A 20,675-nucleotide genomic window follows, 5' to 3' on the forward strand; every position below is an offset into this window, starting at 1 on the left:
GTTCATCTTTCTCAAATAAGCCCTATCTTCAATCACGCCTACGCTTTAGTGGTTCAAGAAAACAGTTCAGTAATAAATGTTATACAAGGTGAACTCCATTGGTAATTATGTGCGGATGAAGAAGTGGAAAAGACTTGCATTAATTTCTAGGTGTGACTGGACATGCTAAGCGTGGCCTGGGCCCTTTGAGGTGTCACGAGCAGGCTGGCGCTGCGCTGTGTGAGATGGAGTTCCATGTGTGGAGCTGCAAAAAGGAAGGGGTTGCCCCCTCCAGCTCCTGCTCCAGGAAAAAAAAAAGGTCCAGAAAGCTCTGCTTTTGGTGCCATTAGGTCACTAGCTTGCAGGGCTAACTCTGACTCTTTTTTCCCCTTACTTTTGCAGAGAATGTGATCAATGGGCAGGACTACGAGGTGATGATGCAGATCGATTGTGAAGTGATGGATACCAGGATCCTCCACATCAAAAGTTCGTCTGTCCCTCCGTACCTCCGAGAGCAGCGCAGAAACGACACCAACACCTTCTACAGTGCATCTCCCTCCGTCCCGGAGACGCCCCATGCCCTGAGGGCTATTGTCAAATCCCTGCAGTAGCTCCTGCGGCGTAGCTGCACAGCCCGTGCACCCGGCATGCAGCAGGTCCTGCTGCCAGGCTGCGCCCCTTCACCAGCGGGCTCTTGGCACATCGGCACAGCAAGGGCAGACCCCGCTTAGCCCATTCCTGTGCCTGACCCTACCCAAAGGCTGCATCCTGCCCAGGGATTATACAGCTCAGCTGGCCCCTTGCTGGGGACAGGCTGGGGGGACCCACACAGCATGCAATGCCTGGTGCCAGGGGTGCGGGTGATGCACGCTGCTGCGGTCCTGGTGTTGGCATCAGCAGCTGGTGCCTGGGGCTGGCACCAGAGGGGCACGGGCCATCCTTGCTACTTATGCACCGTCCAAAATCGTGGGGTGTGGGGTTGTTTTTGGTGGTGGTTTTTGGGTTTTTTTGGTTTGTTTTTTTTTTTTTTGGCCCTGTTAAACAGTCTCCTGAGGTGGAGAGCTGAGCGCTGGGGGTCCTGCCCAGAGACACTGCCGCAGAGGCAGGAGGGGGAAGCAGTATCCGTCGCCCAGCTGCAGGTGCAGGGAGAGCCTCGACCCTGCATCCCACACCAGGCCTGCCGCCCCAGCTCTGGCCCTGCGCCCCGGGACCAGGAGCATCCCTCCTCTGCCAGAGTGGCTGTGCTGGGCCTGGCCGGACTGTCTCACTTCTTGTCACCCCCATACACATCCACACACCTGTCCCAAGTCCGTGCCCATGCAGCCTCCTTGCTGGGAAGCAGTGGGCTCCTGCCCAGGGTTGCAGTGGTGTGCTGTGGAGCAGCCCAGCCCCAGCCACCCAGCAGGGCGGTGGGAACCCACACTTACAGCCAAAGCACTACAAGCAGAACGACCCGCACTGCCACAAAGCGTGGCCCCGCTCCCAGGAGTCACCCTGCCGGGGGCAGCCCTTGGTTGGACACTGCGAGCAGCGTGCCTGGGTGGTACGGGGCCTGGGCTGCCCTCCCAGGCACTGTACACACACACGCGCACACACACACACACAAACACTCACCCACAGCCCCGTACCTGCATGGATTCGCCCACGCAGTGCTGCTGTCTTCACAGGGACACATGGCAAAAGGCTGGGGCTTGGCCCAAGGGTGGCAATTTAGTGCAGCACATGCATTTCTAAAGATTGTACTGCTGTTGTTTTGTTTTGTTTTGTTTCCTCCCCCCTTTTTTTTTCTGTCATTCCCTCCTCCATTTTTTGTTTGGGTGTTGTTTTTCTGTTTGTTGGTTTGTTGAGTTTTTTTGTGATATTTAATGCTTTTCACAGTTAACAGCCTACAGATCAGCACTGGCCCTGCCAGGGCCGAAGAGCTGCTCCAGTTCAGTGGGACACAGCCACAGCACCTTCCTCCTGAAACACAGACACACAGAGAGACGTGCACAGCCCGTGTACGTGCGCACACCCACACACACCCCTCCCCTGCCTTGCCAGCACTGACAGCCACCCATCACGCAGCAGGGGAGTGTGCCGTTTGCCCCCCCCCCCCAGCACTGAGCTACCAGACATGGCTCTTGCTGCAGTTACAAAGCCTGCTGCAGAGCTCTATTAACTGGTCCCAAGTTTGTCAGCCAAGCCCTGGGCCGGAGCTGAGCCGAGGGGCTCCAGCACACGGTGCACTGCGGTGCTCAGCTGCGATGAGCCGCCAGCAGAGCATCAGCTTTTCGTAATGACTTCAGCATGTTACGTTATTTTTTTTTTCCCCTTTGCAGTTAGCACAGAAGATGATGGGCTTCAGTTTGCCAGCCAACTGCCTTTCCTTCATTGTCTGAACCGCTGACTGACTGATGTGGGTTTTATTATTATTATTATTATTATTATTATTATTATTATTATTATTATTATTATTATTATTAGTGTGTGTGGCTGTTTGTTAGGAAATAAAGGTTGATCCTGCAGCAAGACAAACAGCTCAGGGGGAAGCGAGGAGGAGGGTGAGGAGCAATACACCCCCATAAAGTATGTGCCTTGCCAACACTATGGAAAAGCTTTGCCCTTTGCCACGTAGTCAGCGCGAGCTGCACAGGCCCCCCGTCCCCTCGGCGCTCGCGCTGCTGGGAAGCAGCCGGGCTCGGCGAGGGTTTTGGCTGCGCTCCTTGCACCAGTTCTGTTTTCCTGGCCCCGGCCCCACCTGACTTTGGGCCAGCTCACACAATAGTCAAAAATAAAAACCCCAGCGGTGCCCCAGCCAGAGGCACACAGCTCCCCCGCAGCCCCGGGCAGGGGCGGCCGGCTGCTCTGGGGGGTCATTTGCTGGCGGGAAGCTGGGGAGGGGACCCGGCGGTGGTGGCTGAACTTGGCACAGCCCGGCACACTGGAAAGGGCTGGTGCTGGGGGCCGGGGACTGCTGTGGCACCACATCCTCAGCCAGCACCCCTGGGCTCCAGTGGTGGAGGGCATCTCTTATCCTGTGTAGTTCTGTTCCTTGTGTCCCTAGCACTGAAGGCAATAAAATGGTTCTTTTATTTATTATTATTATTTTTATTTTGCTTGTTAATACTGTTCTACTTAAGCAAATGACTAGAAGGCCAGCATGGCGCCTGATATCTCTTGGGCTGCAGTATGGCTCTGCTCAGCACAGCGTTGGCACTGCACAAGGCACATGGACCCAGACCCCCGCTCCTGCTCCTGGGGAGGGGGCACCCTGCACCAGCCCCCATGAGCTACTCGCCCACAGTCCGGGGAAGAGGGGGCCTCACCGCAGCCCCTGGCGACCTGAGGGCAACTGCAGCTGTGACAGAGCCAAGCTCTTCTCAGGGCTGGACATGGCCACACCGTCCTGCCCTGGTGCCAGGACCAAGCAGCTTACAGCCCCCCCCGAGGTCCCCTCTGGCTGTGCCTTTCTGTGAACTGGCACTCTCCAAACCAACCAAAACCCACCCAAAAAAACCCTGTGCATTTCTATGCACCCAAAGAAAGCCCCGAACAGCTGCAAACGTACTTGATCTTTTATTATTAACAACAGGTAAATACAAGATGCTGCCGGGCTTGAAGGGCAGGGGCTGTGCCTCTGCGAGGGGCTCCCAATGGCCAACAGCCGGGACCAGGGCGAGTGAGGCAGGGAGAGGGCACACGGGCTGGGACCCTGCGGGAGGTGGAGCAGGAGCGGGACGGGGAGCGAGGGCTCCCCCAGCCCCACAGCTCCCTGCCCAGGCAGCCCAGCGCCTGGCAGACCAGAGCCTTCACCCGGCAAATTCCAAAGGTGGCTATTTCAGGTTACAAAATGAACAAACAAAAGCCATCTACACATATTTACAGTGTCCCCCTCCTGCCACCAGCTTGCTTCAGACGCGAGTCAGGGCTTGGGGTGTGCCCAGACCCCCCGAGCAGGTTGCAAAGGGCAGAGTCCCAGCCGGAGGGGACAGTCCTCGGCATAAGTGCCAGCACCAGGGGCTACCGGCGCTGCGCTCGCAGCCCCATTGTACAGCAGGATCGCCGAAGGGCCTGCTGGCCATCGGCTGGGAAGATGGTCCTGAGAGACGGGACATTCCCATGGGACCCACACCCCCTCCACCAGGACAGGCAGACATCACCGTCCCACTGGGACCTGGTGCCTGCAGCAGAAAGGCCAGCTTTGCACCACGTTCTGGGTCTTGTGCCGATCATCTTTAGCTAAAAAAAAACCACATCAGGAGGACCGTGTCTGGGCCACCGCCTCCTCCGCAGGCAGGAGAGCCGGGTCTGCCCTCCCAAAGGAGGACCTCTTCCCCGGGGGAAGGAAAAGCAGAAGCAAGGTTACAGCAAAGACAAAGGGGGTGGTTCTGGCCTGGGGATCGATCTACAATCCACCATTAAAAAAAAACAAACAGCTTGAAACAAAACCCATCATTTACCCTTTGATTTGTACAAAATAACAATAATAACAATAAAAATAATAATAAAAGGTGCTGGTGGCCCCTGGCTCGCGGTGCCCCACTGTGGTGGGGGGTCTCAGTAGGCAAAGATGACGTGGTAGGTAACTTGGTGCCCATTGTCCCAGGCGTAGAGCAGGCGGTCCTTGGGGTTATAGTCTATCTGCGTGGTGTAGGCGTACTCGTTCTCAAAGAGCAGCCGGGGGATGATCTGCGTGTTGGTGTGCGTGTCAAAGGCGTAGGAGATGTTGGCGTTTCTCTTGTTGTAGCTGTCGACCGCGTACAGGACCCCGCAGATAACAAAGCAGTTCCCGTAGAAGTTCTTCCGCAGCCCCGTCCGCCACGTGGTCTCCTTCTGGGTGCTGAGGTCAGCCGCGTTCAGCTTGCTCAGCACAATCACCTCCTGGTTGAAGCCTTCGTAGCTGATGGCCGGGTAGATGACCCACAGGCCATTCTCATCCACGGCAAAGTCCACATCCGAATGGCCCCGCCACCGCCACGGGGTGGACTCCTCGTAGGCCACGTCGTGCAGCATGGCCCAGGCAGCCACGTACCGCTGCTTCAGGTCGTATTTGATGATGTTGCGCGTGAAGGCCCGGTTGTAGTAGAAGGAGCCGTTGTAGACAACGTGCCCTGTCCCGATCCAGCTGTATGGGAGCTTGTAGGAATTGCTCCAGCGCCCTGCGGGGCAGAGACACCGTGCTGGTGAGACCCTCCCTTTTACTTTGGGGTGGGCGGCCCCACCGCAGCAGCCCCCAGCACCCTCTGTCCCCCACCCTGCCTGCACTCCCTCCCGGCCACCAGCCGCAGCCTGGCATGGTGACAAGCCAGTCCAGAGCCACCATGGGCAGCCCAACCTGCCCCATGCTCTGGGGGGAGCAGGTACCGGTGCCCAAGAGGGGAGGGTCCCCAGGCAGAGCATCCCCCCCCATGCTGCAGCATCCCAGAGAACGGGGACGCTACTTGGACCAGCCGAGCGGCAGCTGGCACAGCATCAAGGATGGCGCAAGCCCACCTTGCTTGAAGTTGTCGAGGTTCCTGAACTCCACCAGCGTGTTCCCATAGTAGTAGTTGGTGACGTAGATCCGCTCCTCCCGGGCCAGGGGGTCCTTCATCCAGGCCCCCTCATTGCGCCCGTAGGTGTTCTGGGTGGTGGGCCCCGAGATGGTGGACAGTGTGTCCTTGCAGCGCCCTGCACGTGCAGAGAGAGGCTTGCAAGGCCTGAGGCAGGGCGGCCACGCTCTACCCACTCCTGCCAGGGGTCTGTGGGCATCACCCCCCTCCAGCTCCCTGCCCACCCAGCAGGTATCCCCACTGCCTTGGCCTGGGCTCAGCCTCACAAGGCCCAGCAGTGCCAGCTGGATCCTGCAAAGAGCTCCCCATAGCCCTGCCCTGACTGAGACCTGTCCCAGGTCTGTCCCCATGAAGGCCCCTTCCTGCCCTGCCCAGCCCCTCAAAGTGGAAGGGGGCTACAGTAGGTTCCAGAGTTAACAAGCAAGTAAAATCTGGTGCCCCAATAAAGCGTTTGTCCAGCCATCATCTCCATGACACCTCCCACCCGTGACCAAATCCAGCTGTGCTGTGCTTAGCAGGACGCACCGTGGGCACGAGCAGCCCCCATGTGCACAGCTGGATCGGTGCAGGACCTGCAGGCACTCACCGATGATGTTCCTGATGTCCTCCTCCTCCAGGGCCTGCTTCGGTGTGGCAGGGATGGTGGGGCTGACTGGTGTCGCCAGGGTGCTTGCCTGTCCCCAGGTTCCTGGGCTGCTCTCCAGGGCAGGGCTCGTCCCCACATCACTCGAGGTCCCGGCAGTGGTGGCCACAGCAGGGCTGGGGACAGGGCTGGTAGCTGTGGGCAGGCTCTCCATGGCTGTGGCCACCGCTGTGCTGGCCGAGGCAGCCGGTAGCTGTGGGGTCCCCTCCTCTGCCAGCCCTGCCAGAGCAGTCGTGGTCTCCGGGGTGGGGGTAAGCCAGCTCACAGTGGTGGGGTCCGGCGTGGGCCCCGTGGACGTGGCAGGGGACAGGGGCACTGTGGCTGTTGCAGCAGTGTCGGCAGCTGGCGGGGTGGTGGGGTCGCTGCCGGGGGTGGGTGGCCATCCCACTGGGGAGGGTTTCCTCATGCCCTCGCCCGCCCGGCTGCTGGGCCTCAAGAGCTGGTCCTCGATCAGCAGGTCCACTGTGTTGTCCCCGCTGAAGAGCTCATCTGCTGCCAAACACAGGCACGGGCGTCAGCCCCACAGCGAGCGGGAGCAGGTCCCCCATGGCCCCTCTCCGCTTGCCCCACCCCTCTGGCTCCTCTGTCCACCTCTCCAGGCTTTCTTGTACCACACACTTTTCCTCTTCATTTCCAGCCAGAGAAGGGCTGCACGATTGGCAGGGGCTTATGGTGCCCACATCAGGAGGTCAGTGAGACCCCATCCCACCCATGTCCACCACCTCTGGCCGAGCGGAGCAGGAGGTGAGGGACTGCCATTCAATCCTGCCAGCTCCCAGAGATGGGGCAGATGGAGACAGCTGCAGCGCCCAGCCAGATCCCACTCCCCTAACCCAAGCTGCCAAAGCGGGTGCCTCAGCCAGGGCACGGGACCACTGGTGCCCTTTGCTCCTCTTTATCTCCGGGATCTCTCGAATCCATGCACGGCTGTGCTGGCCAACCTCGCTGCTGAGCTGGCCTTGCACAGAAAGGGCACTTGCCTTGTTTGCCTGTGCTGCCAGGCGCTGCCGGACCCTGGGGGCTTGGCCTCCAGCTCTCACCGCGGCCAGAGCCATGAGCAGCACCTTGCTGAGCTGCAGGGCAGCCAGCCGCAGCTGCAAGCCGCCTCCTGCCACCCCAACCACTGCACAAACCTCCAGGGATGTCATTGGGCAGGCGGATCTGCAGGACTAACATATGTAATAAACTTGCATTTACTTTCTGGAAAGGTGTTGATGCTGGGTGTTTTAAACTGAAGCAGTGACCTATTTCCTTAGCTACCAGGGATTTTCCGTGGAATAACAACACTGCACTGCTCCCCCATGCAGGGCTCAAAGGCTGCACAGCGGTGAGGTACCAATCGTCCCACCTCCTCCTGCCTCCAAGCCCTCCTCTCCGTGGTGGCCCCACGCGCTTTGCACATGCGTTCCTGAGGGACAAGGCAGGACTCAGGGACGGATGCTGGCTTTGCTACGGGATGCAGCCAGCCATCCCGCTGGACGCAGCTGCAAACCCAACTCACGCTGCTCCTCGATGTCATTCTCCGACTCAGTGGACTGGGCTTTGTAGTAGGTGACCCCTCGGACGATGGTGGGCTTGGAGGGAGGCCGGCTCCTTACGTGCAGCTTCCTCTGCAAGAGCTGCTTGGGCTTCTCGTCCTCTGCAGAGAGGTGTAGCTCCGGGAGAGACTCAACAGAATTGATCTGCTGGGAGATGGTTTCATCTTTCAGGAATCTTTCTTCATATTTGCCCTGGAAGAGACACAGGAGGTTTTTACGGGATGGGCCAGAATGGCTATATTTTGGGGGACGAGGCAGGTCAGGCTGACTAGCCGAGCACTGGGTAGGATGGTCTGTCCTCTCTCCTTTCTCAGGGTCAACCTCAGTCCCTTCTACCATGGGAAACCCCCCGGGAGACAGCGGTGGCGGCAGACCAGCACTGCACCTGCCTGACCTTGGTGCCACCCTGCAAACCTGGGACTGCATGCTCAATAAGGCACAGGCTATGGGATGCAGGACGTGCAAGCAGAGCAGGGAGACCCCAGGGTAGCATTAGCAGGGTACCCTCCTCACTGCAAGCGCTCGCATGTCCACCCGCCGGACACCTCCTGGCACGCCAGAGACGAGTGCCAATGGCTGATCCCTAGCGAGTGCGCGGTGTGCACCAAGCTTTGGTAGAGCGGAGGGGCTGAGGGCACCTTCCCAGCAGGACTGGGAACCCCCTGGGGCAGGGACTGGGAGCTCCCCCCAGGGCAGGGACTGGGAACCCCGCACCGAGGCAGCCACCAGCTGCTGCAGCTCATGCCTGAAAGGATTTCATCTCGTTAAAGGAAATCGGAAAGACAGCCTGAACATTGAAGTGGTGCCCATTTGGCTGAGAAGATGCCTGGCCCTTGCCGGGGCTGGCTCCTCTCCAGCGGGCAGCGGAGCCCCTGCTCAGGTTACGGCCTGGGTAGCAGGGGGAGAGGGGCTGGGAGCGCTGCTGGGCACGGCCCTGGGGCAGAGCGCACTGGCATGTCATGGTCAGTGCCATTTTCCCACCCGCCAACACCCAGCGCGCACATGGGAGCCCACCGTTCTCCCCGCTAGGGCTCGGGGAGCCCACTCCTATATAGGACCCACAATGCCTGCTCTCAGGGGAGGCAACATGCAGGCTGTCCTCACCCCCAGGAGCTGAGCACCCCTGTTTGGAGCTGGCAACGATGCAGAGACCATTCCCCCCTCCCCAGAAACCTCCTTTGTCCCTGCAGGGGGGACCCTAGGGTGAAGGCAGGATGCTCCAGGAGCCACCCAGTACAGACCAGAGCAGCGTGAGGCCACCCTAGATTGCACCACCAAAGCAGCAAGGGGGTCAGGACACCCTGGGCAGGCCTTTTCCCAAAACACCCCTCTTTGGGGCTGCACAGAAACTGCTGCCCTGGGCAGGGATGTCCCCACGCTGGGCAGACCCCGTGGGGACCCCCACAGTCTGGGGCTGGGCACCGGAGACAGTGGAATGCCCAAATCTCTGCCCGGAGCCAGCCAGGCGCAGGGGCTGCCTGGGGAGGGGTAATTCCCTGGGAGGGAGGGTGACAGGCTGTCCCTTTACTGAGCCCCCAAGCCCTGCTAATCAAAAGCCCCGAGTTTCCCAGCGCTTCCCAGCCGGCCCCGCAATGACATCACTCTTTCCGAGCAGCACGGCCGCCACTGACCTCGAAAACCAACAACCCTGCGGAAAGGGGGGAGGCCCAGGGAGCAGCCTGCTCCTGTTCCCTCCTACGTCCCGGCAGCAGCTGGGCTGTGCTGAGAGAAGGAGGCTGGAGCTGAAGGCACGGAAATGAGGTTGGCTGAGCCGAGAAGAAAATAATCCCAGGCTGGTGGCCTGCTGCAGGCCACATCCAGGAGACACCCTCTGGGCTGGCTTGCACAGCAGCAGCAACCTCGAGCTGTGCAACCCGCTGGGGCGGTCATACCTCTACATGCGTGTAGGCAGCCTCGGCATCCCGCTGCAGTGAGCTCTCAAAGTCAGCAAGGCTGTTGGTGATGAGGCTGGAGCAGTTCTCCCTGTCCCTGTGGTGGGGATCCTGCGGACCCTCCTCCGCGTTGGCTCCTGCCTGGTGGCCTTCCCGTGTGAAGTTCCTGGACATGCCCTAGAAAAGCAAGAGAGGAGACTTTACCCCACATAAAGACAAGGGATGCTCTCCAGCCCCCAAACCACAGCCCAGGAGCCAGCGAGCTCTGTGTTCCCATCCTGGGCTCACAGCTGGGCTTCTCCATGCAGCCAGGCACTTCAGCTGCTAAGAAGATGCCCCTGACCCCAGTGGGATCCAGAAACCCCAGCCCTGGTGTGCACATCCCAGATCCACTCTTTGCCACAGGGTCCCGTGGAGCGGGAGAGTGGCCTTGAGGTTCTTCAACACCCATCTTCAGCCATGCTCACCGGCTCATAGAAGGAAGAGAAAAAGACAAGCTAAAACATCTAAAGTCCCAGCCTCGTGTCCTTTGCCTATGGCAGCAACTTCATCTCCCATTTATTAATCCCACTTTCCTAGCAGGGTCCCATCCTGCCTGGCCGCTGCCTGCCTGAGCTCCGAGGCAAGTCCTTGAGGTTGGCATCCCACTTGTCTGGTTTCTGTTCTCCCAGTCATGCCCCGCTGCCCGTCCACGCAGCGCCCGCACTCAGGGACTGCTCCTCCCCATCACCCTCCGCTCGCACAGAAGAGAGGGAGAATCTGGGGAGAGGATGAGAGCCAGTGACCCTCAGAGAGCTGTCCTGGGACCGGGAGGGAGCTGGGGCTGGCTGCAGCTCACTGGGCAGCCCAGGGCAGGCAAATCCCTTTGGCCTTCTCAGTCCCCCAGCCATAGGCACACCTTGTCACCAAGGGGTCGTTGCAGTCTCTGCTCGTCGCTCCTTGGTCTTTTACACCTTAAATGGCAACTGCTTTGAATAGGTGTCACGTCAACCAAAGCATTTTTGCACAGAGACTGGGGGCGGTTTTCCCTGGTCCTTCATTTTCAACCTGTCCTGCCATTTATTTCTCCTAAAACCCACCATGACCTCCATCTGCGACCTCAAAATCGCCAGCTGATGCAACAGCTGCAAGCTAAAGACAAAGCAGAGGAGCTGCCTCGCTAGAGAAGGCGTTAGGTCTGCGGACCAAGTATTTGGGCGTTCATTCCCTTGACTGACACCACTTGTGTAAAACACATCGGAAGCATCTCACAATACCTTCTCATCTCTGCAAAAATACCATCCTGAGCTCAGTTAACCACTGACCTCCTCCATGGATATCTGAACTCCCAGCCTTTACCCGGGAATTGAGTCACAGCTTTATCATGCAACTTTAAGGCTGAGTCCAACCATGCAGGGATTTTTCAGCAAGTATTTTGCTGTAGTAAGAAAAGGAACAGGGGATCTCATAGAATCATTTAGGTTAGAAAAGACCTTTAAGATTATCAAGTCCAACCGTTAACCCAGCACTGCCAAGTCCACCACTAAACCATGTCCCTGAGCACCACATCTACATGATGTCATGATGCTCTCTAGGAGCTGCAGCAGCTTTGACACCCTCCTCCTTTTGGGATGATGGCTGATTCCGACAGCCTTGTGCCCTTATCACTTACTCTGTGTAATGTTTGGCTTGTGACCTGCTTAGGGATAAACTCTGCCTCCCCTTGAGTGGGGAGGCACCACCAAAGCCTGGCCTGCGATGCTGCTTGAGGCCGCTCAGCTGCTTTGCCGGGGAGCAGCCGCCAAAAGCACACCCGCCTGGGATGCCGATGCTTTGAAGCCATGCCAGGCTCTTGTTCAGCATCTCAGCTGTCCATTGTATCAGATCCCGTGGCCGACACCGGGTGTGATCCTCCTCCTCCTCTCAACAGGAATTTACGTGCTAAGCCAGCAGCAGGAAGCGTTTCACACCTGCTGCCTGCGCTGCCTGCACCAGCTCTGCCCTGCCCCAGCGGCACTGGGGAATCTCCATCTAACCCAGACTTCTCCTGTCCTTCTCCATCCTGCCCGAGTGCCTGCAGGCAGCTTCAGCTGCTTGTTACATGATCCTGCAGCCCTGCTGCTCAGAAATTAAAGACCCACATGTGTGAATTCTCTCTACCTACACCTTTACTGCTCGATCTCTGACCAAACAACTTCATCCAGACCAAGTTTTCTGTCCATCTGCCTCGCTGTGACAGGCTGCGAGCAGAGCAGCCATGCTGCAAGGTCACCCCGACGTGCCCAGAGAAGTGCTACCAGCACCGCTCGTGCTGAACCCCCTGTGCAGGAACGGGCTGGTAGACAGGGCCGCTCTTGCACTGAAGAAGAGCGCAGCGGTACCCGCACGTGAAGTAATCACGTGTCATTTGTCAATACCCAAACTCTTAATGCTTACCTTACCTTAGCCTCTGACTCAACCATTGGCAAGGTCTTTGAGGAACCCGAGCTCCCCACTCACTGACCTGATGGGCTGTGTCACTCTGGTCTGACCTGTTTAAAGGTGACAATGTCTAACAGCATCATTTTCAGTCAACTAGTTTCAAGGTGAGACAAATTCACGGACCACAGATCCGTAAAGGGTACCAAAAAAGGGCTGCCCCCTCCATCATCCCTAATCCAGCTAACTGCGGATGTTAAACAGCAGTAGAGCATCGGTCTGTCCTGATGGGGTCCTTTGTGTTCCCCGCAGCATCCCCTGCTCTGGGCAAGCCCAGCTCACCATGCTGTAGGACAGGACTCACCCCACCACCAGACCCACGGCTACCAGTGCCACGGCAGCAAAGCTCCCCAATGGGGATGTGCGGCACGGGGCTGGCGGCACAGCTCCCACTTCCCTCGCTCCGCTTCCCTAATTAGCAAAGACTCAGCAGCAAACCCAAGTAACAACTGGAGAATACGCTAAACCACAGGAAGAGGGTGGGACTGCAAACAAAAACATTGGTTCTTTGTTATTTTTAGACCTCAAACTCCCTTTTCCCCCTTTTGGGTCAATCACCATGCTTGGAAACCCAGAGCCCCCCAGGCAAGCGCGCTCCTCTCGGCTGTCTCCTTCCTGACCCCGGGATGGAGCACGCCGTGCCTTCCCGAAACACTCTGCAAGTGGAATTTTGGCTTTATAAATCATCGCCTCTCGGCTCCTGGCTGCAGACGAACGGGACGGCTCTGCTCCGACAAGAATGTGGAATTACTGTCCCAGATACGGACCACGGGAGAAAACTCCAGTATTTAATCTGGCAACCTGTTGCTACATAGCTGAGTGCAGCTCAACAAAGCGCAAACCCTACGTTGGACTAGCCAAAGAAATATTAAACTGTATGGAAGTGAAAAAGATTTCACTGGAAGTCTGCTCTAAAAAAAGTGGAAGGTACTTTATCTTTTTAGCAGCGTTGAGGGTTCAGCTCTTTTTAAATGCAGGCCAAGATGTAACTTGGTCCTTAAGGAATTTGACCTCCTTGGCTACCAGCTGTCCCGGTGAGCGTGTCCCAGCACCAGCCCTGAACCGCTCACCCCCGCATCAAACAGCACAAAAGCACCTGGTTGCAAGCAACTATCGCACCAGCACAGACATAAAATTGAGAAGAGGAAAAACTTAACAGCAGGCCCCTTGGATCCCGAGCAGATGCTGGTCCTGGTGACGCCACAACTGGGACCCTGCACCCGGTTTGGGCCATGAGGGATGGGGGGAGCTGGAGGGGGTCAGGGGAGGCTGATGGGGTGGTGACACCCTGGGCACTGCCTGCAAGGGACAGTGGAGATCTGGTTTGGAGAGTCTACTCTGGTCTGGTCTAGTTTCGACAGTCTAGTTTGGTCTAGTTTCGTTTCAGCCAAATAGTTAATTAACATTTCTTCCAAAAGGAACGAGGCTCTGAATGCACCAAAGGTACCAAGTACTTGATTTGAGGCAAGTCCCGCTGAAGGCAACAACCTCAAAGGAGAGCAGGACTCATCTTACCTCCTCGAGCTTTTCCACCCGACCCACCAGCTTGGTCGTGACTGAGTGCAGCTTCAGAAGGTCCAAGCCATAAAAGGCACTTTCCAGCATCTCGACGATGGAGGACAGCTGCAAGGCAAAGGGAGCACACCGTCAGTCAGAGGCGCTTGCTATAAAGTACCCTGCGTGGTTTCTACAGCCAAAAAGTCAAGGGCAATGCACATATCTGAGCACAAAAAGTTTATTAAAACACAAGTTTTTCCTTACACAGCCCTGCCACATTGCTGCTGCAGTCAGGAGCACAGCATGCAGTTTCAGGGGTTCAGGAGCATGTTTTGGGTGCTGGGGATTAGTAAGGAGAGCAAGGAGAAGCACTGCCCTCCTTGCCAGCTCTAGGCAGGCTCTCTCACAAGCCCAAAGGCTTAGCTACCCCACCGGTGACGTGGCTGGCAACAACAGAGGCAACAAGCAAACGGCAGCTCAAATAAAAGCGAGTTTGACATCAGACTCTGAGATCATGCCATCCCGCGCTTTTTTTTCCTGGAACAAGAAGAAACTTGTTAAAAAAATTTAAAATGTTCACAAACGCAAGAGCGAAGTAACTGAAATTCAGTGCCAGCCTGCTAACAGTTTGCTTCCCTGGAGAATAAGTTTAGAGGGATGTTGCCTTCTCCTTCAGTCACCCATTTCAGAGATGCCCTGTACTTAACTCCTGCCCGCAGCGGGAAGTGTTGCGTCCCCGCATCCTGCCCAACAGCCCCTGCTCACCGATCCTGGGCATCCAGCCAGCAATACCCTTGTTCTGCATTTCATAGGGTCCCCGGTGCTCACTCCGCAGAGGACGGCACCAAGCCAGGCACGGGCTGGCGGGGAGAGCTCCTAGGCCATCCCCTGCCTCCGCTCCCACACATGCCTGCTCCCTCCAGTCCCACATGTCCCCACGTGCACAGCGTGGTACTGCAGACCTTACAGCGCTGACAGCTGAGAAGTATTTTCAATGCATGGGAATTACTACAAGGCAGTGACATTTTCTCCCAGCAGCTACAAACTGGTCAACGGAGCTCCATAAACATGGGAGAAGTACAGGCAGCACTGCTGGCAGCACTCTTGAGTTTCCACCCCAGCCTCTGCAGTCTCCCTGTGGAGCTGACAGCAAAGGAAAGACTTTTTGAGCCAGATAAAATGGCAGCATTAAGAGACAAGGACTGTTTTATGGCTATGCATCCACTTTCCACCGAGAACTGGACGGAGACGACTGACACAATGCACGCAACCTGCCAGACAGCCACTGGAGACATGTGCTTTCCCTCCAGGCTGGATAATTTCCACCAATGCACAAAGGCTGCAGACTTTATTAACCACCTTCCAAATCTTCCTGAACACAGACTCCTTGCACAGCCTCTGCATCTGAGACCCCCAAAACGCATGCCACGCCTACAAGCAGAGGAGCAGCAAACTGCAATTTCACAAAAATAGATCTTAGAGTCAGCTACCCCTGCCAACACCAAGCTGACGCTCCCCAAAGCGCCATACTGATGCACATGTCAACTCACTCTTTCCTTCCCTTCACCCACTGCAGACTTTGGCTCTCACTGTCTGATGGCCCATGCGACCTTATTAAAGCCACAGATGGGACTGAAATCTTCAGCTGCCGACACCCAGCGCAACCGTTTGGCACCGTGTTGGGGTGCCCCAGGGATACCCCTGCTCCCTGGGCTTACCTATTCTCTTCCTCACCATTCCCTTGGGGACGGATCCTCCAGCCCACCCATCGGGGCTCTCGTTTTGGGGAACTTCTCACGGCTCTGCCACAAACAGAGTACCCAGGGTTTTTGAGTCAGAGCGTAAGAAATCCTGTTAAAACCCAACAGACATAGAGCACAACTACGCACATCCTGCTGCTGACCAGGCAAGAACCATGCTCATCAGACCAGCAAGGAGAGTAAAACCCCTGGGGCTGTTTGGAGCAATGAGGTGGCCTGGCCTGTCCCTCCTGGCCCCCCACTGAAGAGCATGGGAGCTGCTCCTCATGAGTCACTGGAGACTGTGTCCTCTCCTGCCTCCCGGCCTCTCCTATGCAAGGTTGCTGTTCCCACCGTGCGCAGCTCCAGGAGGGACTCTGCGGTCGGCGAGAAAGCAAGCCTGTTTTCACAGCTCCCGGGGTTTGACTTTTGCAGCAAAGAAAAACCCCACGTGTGTATATTTGGATAAACCTTGTGAAATCGTTTGGCTGCAGATCCTTGCGAAACGAGCGGGGGAGCCTGGGCCAGTTCCTAGAGGACAAGCTTTCACACCACAGCTGGCTGTGAGCAGCTCCCCGGTGGGAAGAGGCAGCCGGAGCCAAGGGTGCAGCTTGCCACGCCGCTCTGCTCCTCCTGGAGGCTGACCGGCTCCGGAGAGGATGCGGAGAGAGGTGCGAGCTGCTGGTGGAGGAGCTCTGCCTGCCGCTGGGTCAGAGACTTCAGGGGTCACTCTGTCACCCCAGAGGGTGTCCCCTCCCCTAACCGCAGCTCCTCATCTAGGGCCAAGTGGGGCATCCTGGCTTCTCCTGCAGGTAAGGGACCACCAAACAACTCCAGACTGGGGGGCCTCTTTCCCTGAAATGATGGATTGTCTGCCTGTGCCTGTTTATCTTCTCTAGCTGCAGGGGAGCTTGGACAAGAAGCTGCTAACTGTCTGCAGTTGGACAAGATGAAACACATCCTCCAGCTCCAAATTAATTAGAACAAACCCATCGTGATGGCCCTGGTGGGAGGCTGCTCTGCAGCACCTCGCACGATGCCTGCCTTCCCACCTGAGCTGGGACCAGCAGCACTGCCACGGGGAACGTCCCACCACCACCCACACGAGTGCCACCAGCACACAACCTTCTGCTCTGGGGACTCCCCAGGGCTGGACCAAGCCAGTGACCCTTTGGGGAGGATTTCTGCTGCCCTACCCAGTAACAAACTGGAAAACTCGGTAGGCTCTGATGCCAGCTGCTAGACCACCAGAAGTAAGCATCCAAGAAAAGTCATGAGTACTCAGAACAAACACCATCACGTTCAGAGAAGAGGTACATATTATTGAAGAGATAAAATGCTAAATAGTATAGAAGCATCAACATTTAAAACAACAAAACCCATCCTGCTATCAGCCAGCTGTATAACACACCCTCACGCTGACGCATCGGTGGCTTTTGGCCCATGGAAGCCAAAACAGCTTTTTGCATGGGTCTTCGGGAGCCCCTTCTCTGCGATGGGAACGAGACCTGGCAGCTGTTGTGCGGAGCAGAGCTGTCCCCCTGGGGACGCTGAGCGCTGGACAACGGGCAGGCAGCAGCCCAGTCCCTCCTGGGCTTCCAGTGCAGGCAGCCACAGCGGACCCTAGGCAGCAGGGGATAAATCGGGCAGCGTGATGCTGAGTGAATCATCGACTGCAGCTGCTTGAATCAATCTCTTAAGCTGAGCTTGATTTTTACATAAAACATGCAGATACAAAAGTAACTACGGGATTTCTTTAGAAAAAAGTTTAGGAAAAAAGTTTTATAGAAAAAGCTCAGAAAGAAAAGGCTTCAGAAGACCTCCTCCTCCCAAAAGAGCCCTGAATTGCAAGCTGCTCTCCTACCTTCAGGTCGCTGCTCTCCGCCTCCCGCAGCTTCTTCAGCCTGAAGTCCCCCTCACAAGGATTGAGCGCCGAGGGGGGGGCCACGCACGCACACTTGCAGCTGGGTCCTGACGTGATGGTTTCCACCGTGTAAAAATCCTCTGCTTTGAAAGTGCCTTCGTTAATCCTTTGGCAGGCGCCGCGGCCCAGGGGTCTGACCAGGCATTTGCACCGACAGTCCGAGCCTTCGGACACCGCCTTCACCTTGTCGTAGTCACCTAACAGCTGAGCACAGGTCACCAGCAGTTAGCACACTTCTCGTCCTCTGCTTGCCCAGCAAGGGACAAGGACACCCTGGACCTTGAGGTCCAGGCAAGGACACTTCGGACACCCTGAACCTCGAGGAAACTGGCTGGCTCTTCCAAAATCTGCTGACCAAGAAGTTTTCTAGAGAGTGCTTTCTGATCCCTACCTACAAGGAGAATAAAAACTGGCTTCTTCCAACAGGGTATTTTTTATTCCACTTTGCATAAAATGGACCTAGCCACTTTGAATTTTAAATACGAGAATTTTAAATATGAACCCCATCCTGCTGTCTTTCAATGCTCCATGTCCACTAGACCCAGCAAGTCACCTGCTACCCCGAGCAAGGTTTCTTTACACGGGCAAACAGGGTAAGGGTGCACTGGAAGGGCGACTGAAAGCCACCCTATAAGCAGCGTAACCTGGTGGGGAGGCAGTATTTCTGATTAGCCCCATACAATGCCAGGAATTTCCTTTACGGAGATTTGCAGACAGCACTTCTGAAAGCCCAAGCACAAAAATAACTTTGACGGTATGTTTCCAATAGTCTCCACGTTAGCCATTTCCGAGGGCAGATAATAGCACACAGTCTGATCGGCCAAATCTAACAGAAACCTCCACCGCATCCCACTGGCGGGGAAAGAGTCTGGATCCCTCCCCTCTGCACACAAAGAGGCTCCACCGATCCCCCTCCCAAGGAGCTCCCCGTTTTCCGAGTCCCCCCAGGGAAACGACAGCAGAACTGCTCCCGCTGGGCTTCAGCGAGTTCACCGTGCCCGGAGCGAGAAAACTCCCTGCAGCTGCACTCGCCCAGCATCGCCCAGCACCGCCGAGCACGCACAGCCAGCAGCGCCCAGGGTGCGCCCAGCACCGCCCAGGGTGCGCCCAGCATCCCCCGGCGCGGCACTGCCCAGCCCCACGCCGCGGGCACCCCGCGCCCCCGGGGCACCCCGCACCCCCGGGGCGCCCCGCACCCCCCGCTCCCCAGCAGCTACCTGGGAGAGGATGTTCTCCTGGTTGTCCGCCTCGTCCTGCAGCGGCTCGGCGGAGGGCCCGGCCGTGCCGGCGGGGGAGGACCCTGCCCGGCAGCCGGCGCCCAGCGCGGCCAGGCAGAGCAGCAGCGGCAGCGGCCGAGCCATGGGCGGGAGGCGGAGGGGGCCGGGGCCGGGGCCGGGGCCGGCGCGGAGCCGCCGCTGCTCGCTCAGGTGCGGCGCGGCGGGCGCGGGCGGGGCCGGGCCGGGCTCCCGCCCCGGTCCTCCCTCCCTTCTCCCTCCCTCCGGTCCTCCCTCCCTTCTCCCTCCCTCCGCGGCCGGACGGGCCCCCGGGCGGGGCCGAGCGGGCGGCGGGGCGGGACCGGAGCCGCCCCGGGCGGTGCTTCCCACCTGCGGCGGGGGCTCCCCGCAGACCCCCTCCGTCCCCAGCCCAGCGTGGGCCCGGTGCTCAAGCTGCCTCCGTGAGACAGGGCGAGCCCCGTCCCGGGGGGAAGGCTGGGGCCGGGAGGCCAAGGGGCCTTGGGCATCCTCCGCCCGCAGCAAGTTGCGGTGAGCTCCCACGCGTGGGGCTTCTCTGGCAGGCTGCAACCCATCTTCCCAAAACACCCGCGCTGCCTGCCTGCACCAAGCACACCTGCGCATCCCACCCCTGCGGTTTGCCAGGGAGCCGGTGGGGGACGGAAAGCCATCCTTACAGCCTGCCCGGCTCCTTTTCCATCTCCCGTAACAGCCTGGCTCTCGTCCTCCGCGCGCTTTGGGTCACGGGGAAGCCGCCCTGATGGCACGGCACAGCACAGCACGCCTGCGGCTCTCCAGTAACACCGCATGCGCTGGGGTCACGCAAGCAGCACGTGTTTCGAAGACAGGCTCCCAGCCATGAGTGCAGATCTCCATGTGCTTACTGAAATTTAGGCTGACACCGTCAGGAAGCGGCCACGCTCTGGCAGTCCTGCATCCTTCTGCGCCTCCTGCCAAACGGAAACGTCCCGGACGCGCTGTTCCCCGGCAAAGCACAGGCGCAGCATCCTCCGCTGCGTAGGTGTCTGCACTGCCATGGGGATGTCTGGGCCTTGCTGACGTGAGCAAACCTGAGATGCCCTTATAGATGTACCGATGGCAATCAAACACACACCAGCACCGCGCTCCAGGTAGGGAACAGGCTTGCGTTTGCCTCAAAACCTGCCCACGGGTCAGAGGGAGAAGCCACACGCACAGCAGGTGGCATGAGAGGCCACCCAAAGCTCTTGCTGAAGCAAGGCTGTGCACCAGCGAAGCACCCCCAGTCCTTAACACACACGTGTCCCAAAACCACCCCAAACCTGGTGCCTGCAGCCCTGGGACCAAGCACCTCTCTAGGGGGGCTCCAGTTCTCCCATCCTGTTGCTCTCTCCCAGGGACAGTCTGCAGGCATGGAGCTGCCAGACACAAAGAAAACATCTTGTGTGAGAGAAGAAGCGGCTGTGGCATGGGGGACAGCAGGAGCTGCTGACTCCAGGGCCAAGACCGCAGGCTTCATGTGGCATGGCGCTGTGCCTCCCTCTCCTCCGGCCTCCCTGGGAAGTGAAGCCTGTGGGGAAGGGGGCAGGGATGTGCAGGTCCCTGCAGCAAGGCTGAGCGCAGAGCGGGAGGGGAAGCAGACAGGGAGGATGGGAGGACAAGGACAGCCAGCCTTTGAGCAACTGGAGTGGAAAGGCATTTCTAAAAGCCTCCCCCCACCAGCCTCTCTCAAGGATAAAACATCCCTTGGGCACCAGCTCCTTCACTTCTGTTTCCATTGCTCCGTGCCGACAACAGCTGAGCTTCCCTGGGGTCAGCTACTCCCTCTGTCAGCACGGACTGCCCTGAGGCTGCACGACCGGGGCTGCTGGAGCCCCCAGCTCATGTCCAGCCGGGCCTCCAGCTGGCTCAGAGCACCGGCCCCCCATGCAGTCACCTCACCGTCAGGGCCAGCAGCTGAGAGCAGCCCCGAGAGGTCCCACGGCAAACACCACCTAAAATTTTTTAAGCCTTTTCCTGACAGTCACTTTCAAAGGCTGGAAAAAGAAGGAAAACAAATCGACCACAGTAATTTAAAACAAAAAGGACAGATTTCATGTATTACTGACATCCTTTGTCAATTCCTTTTCTTTATAAGGGGAAGAAAGCCTTTCTGGTGGTATTTAGCTTGGGTTAAAGACAAGTTTAAGCCTGTCCTTTGGGGGCAAAAGGAGACAGCAACAGGCACTTTGGGTTCACTGCGGTCATCTCTGAAGTCTGAA

The 20,675-nt window shown here is 57.8% G+C and overlaps 2 protein-coding genes across 8 annotated transcripts in view; one reads left to right on the forward strand and one right to left on the reverse strand.

The window, feature by feature from the left end:
- ATF6 (activating transcription factor 6) overlaps positions 1-3,058 on the forward strand; it is an 82,333-nt gene extending 79,275 nt beyond the window's left edge. For 3 of the 6 annotated variants that reach the window (XM_087730438.1, XM_087730439.1, XM_087730442.1), the window contains one exon: positions 382-3,058. In XM_087730438.1, the coding sequence (XP_087586564.1) occupies positions 382-590 (209 nt within the window). In that variant the 3' untranslated portion in view covers positions 591-3,058. The remainder of the gene's footprint in view (positions 1-381) is intronic. The other 3 variants (XR_015698584.1, XR_015698586.1, XR_015698585.1) reach the window with 3 other exon arrangements.
- A 464-nt stretch (positions 3,059-3,522) lies between these two features.
- On the reverse strand, positions 3,523-18,630 carry OLFML2B (olfactomedin like 2B). Of its 2 annotated transcripts, none has more exons than XM_087730437.1 (8): positions 18,421-18,630; positions 17,144-17,407; positions 13,559-13,666; positions 9,587-9,763; positions 7,658-7,886; positions 6,100-6,645; positions 5,455-5,631; positions 3,523-5,120 (listed from the first exon to the last, which is right to left on the reverse strand). In XM_087730437.1, the coding sequence occupies exons 1-8, from the start codon at positions 18,562-18,564 to the stop codon at positions 4,519-4,521; spliced, it is 2,247 nt and encodes a 748-aa protein (XP_087586563.1). In that variant the 5' UTR covers positions 18,565-18,630; the 3' UTR covers positions 3,523-4,518. The 2 variants fall into 2 exon arrangements, with proteins under 2 accessions (XP_087586563.1, XP_087586562.1); XM_087730436.1 differs by having other exon boundaries at positions 6,100-6,648.
- Positions 18,631-20,675: the final 2,045 nt, after the last annotated feature.

This window comes from Nipponia nippon, unplaced genomic scaffold (assembly GCF_047370975.1).
Source record: "Nipponia nippon isolate SJK-2023a ecotype South Korea unplaced genomic scaffold, ASM4737097v1 scaffold_5, whole genome shotgun sequence".
Taxonomy (NCBI): domain Eukaryota; kingdom Metazoa; phylum Chordata; class Aves; order Pelecaniformes; family Threskiornithidae; genus Nipponia; species Nipponia nippon.

What these genes read in the sequence shown, in the direction of transcription:
- OLFML2B (XM_087730436.1), bottom strand. Translation starts at nt 18,564, where the DNA reads ATGGCTCGGCCGCTGCCGCTGCTGCTCTGCCTGGCCGCGCTGGGCGCC. An exon ending in CTGCCTACACGCATGTAGAG is followed by an intron (nt 7,887 to 9,586) that starts GTATGACCGCCC and finishes TGTCTCTTCCAG; the next exon opens with GGCAAATATGAAGAAAGATT. An exon ending in GAATGACATCGAGGAGCAGC is followed by an intron (nt 6,649 to 7,657) that starts GTGAGTTGGGTT and finishes TGTGTTTGGCAG; the next exon opens with CAGATGAGCTCTTCAGCGGG.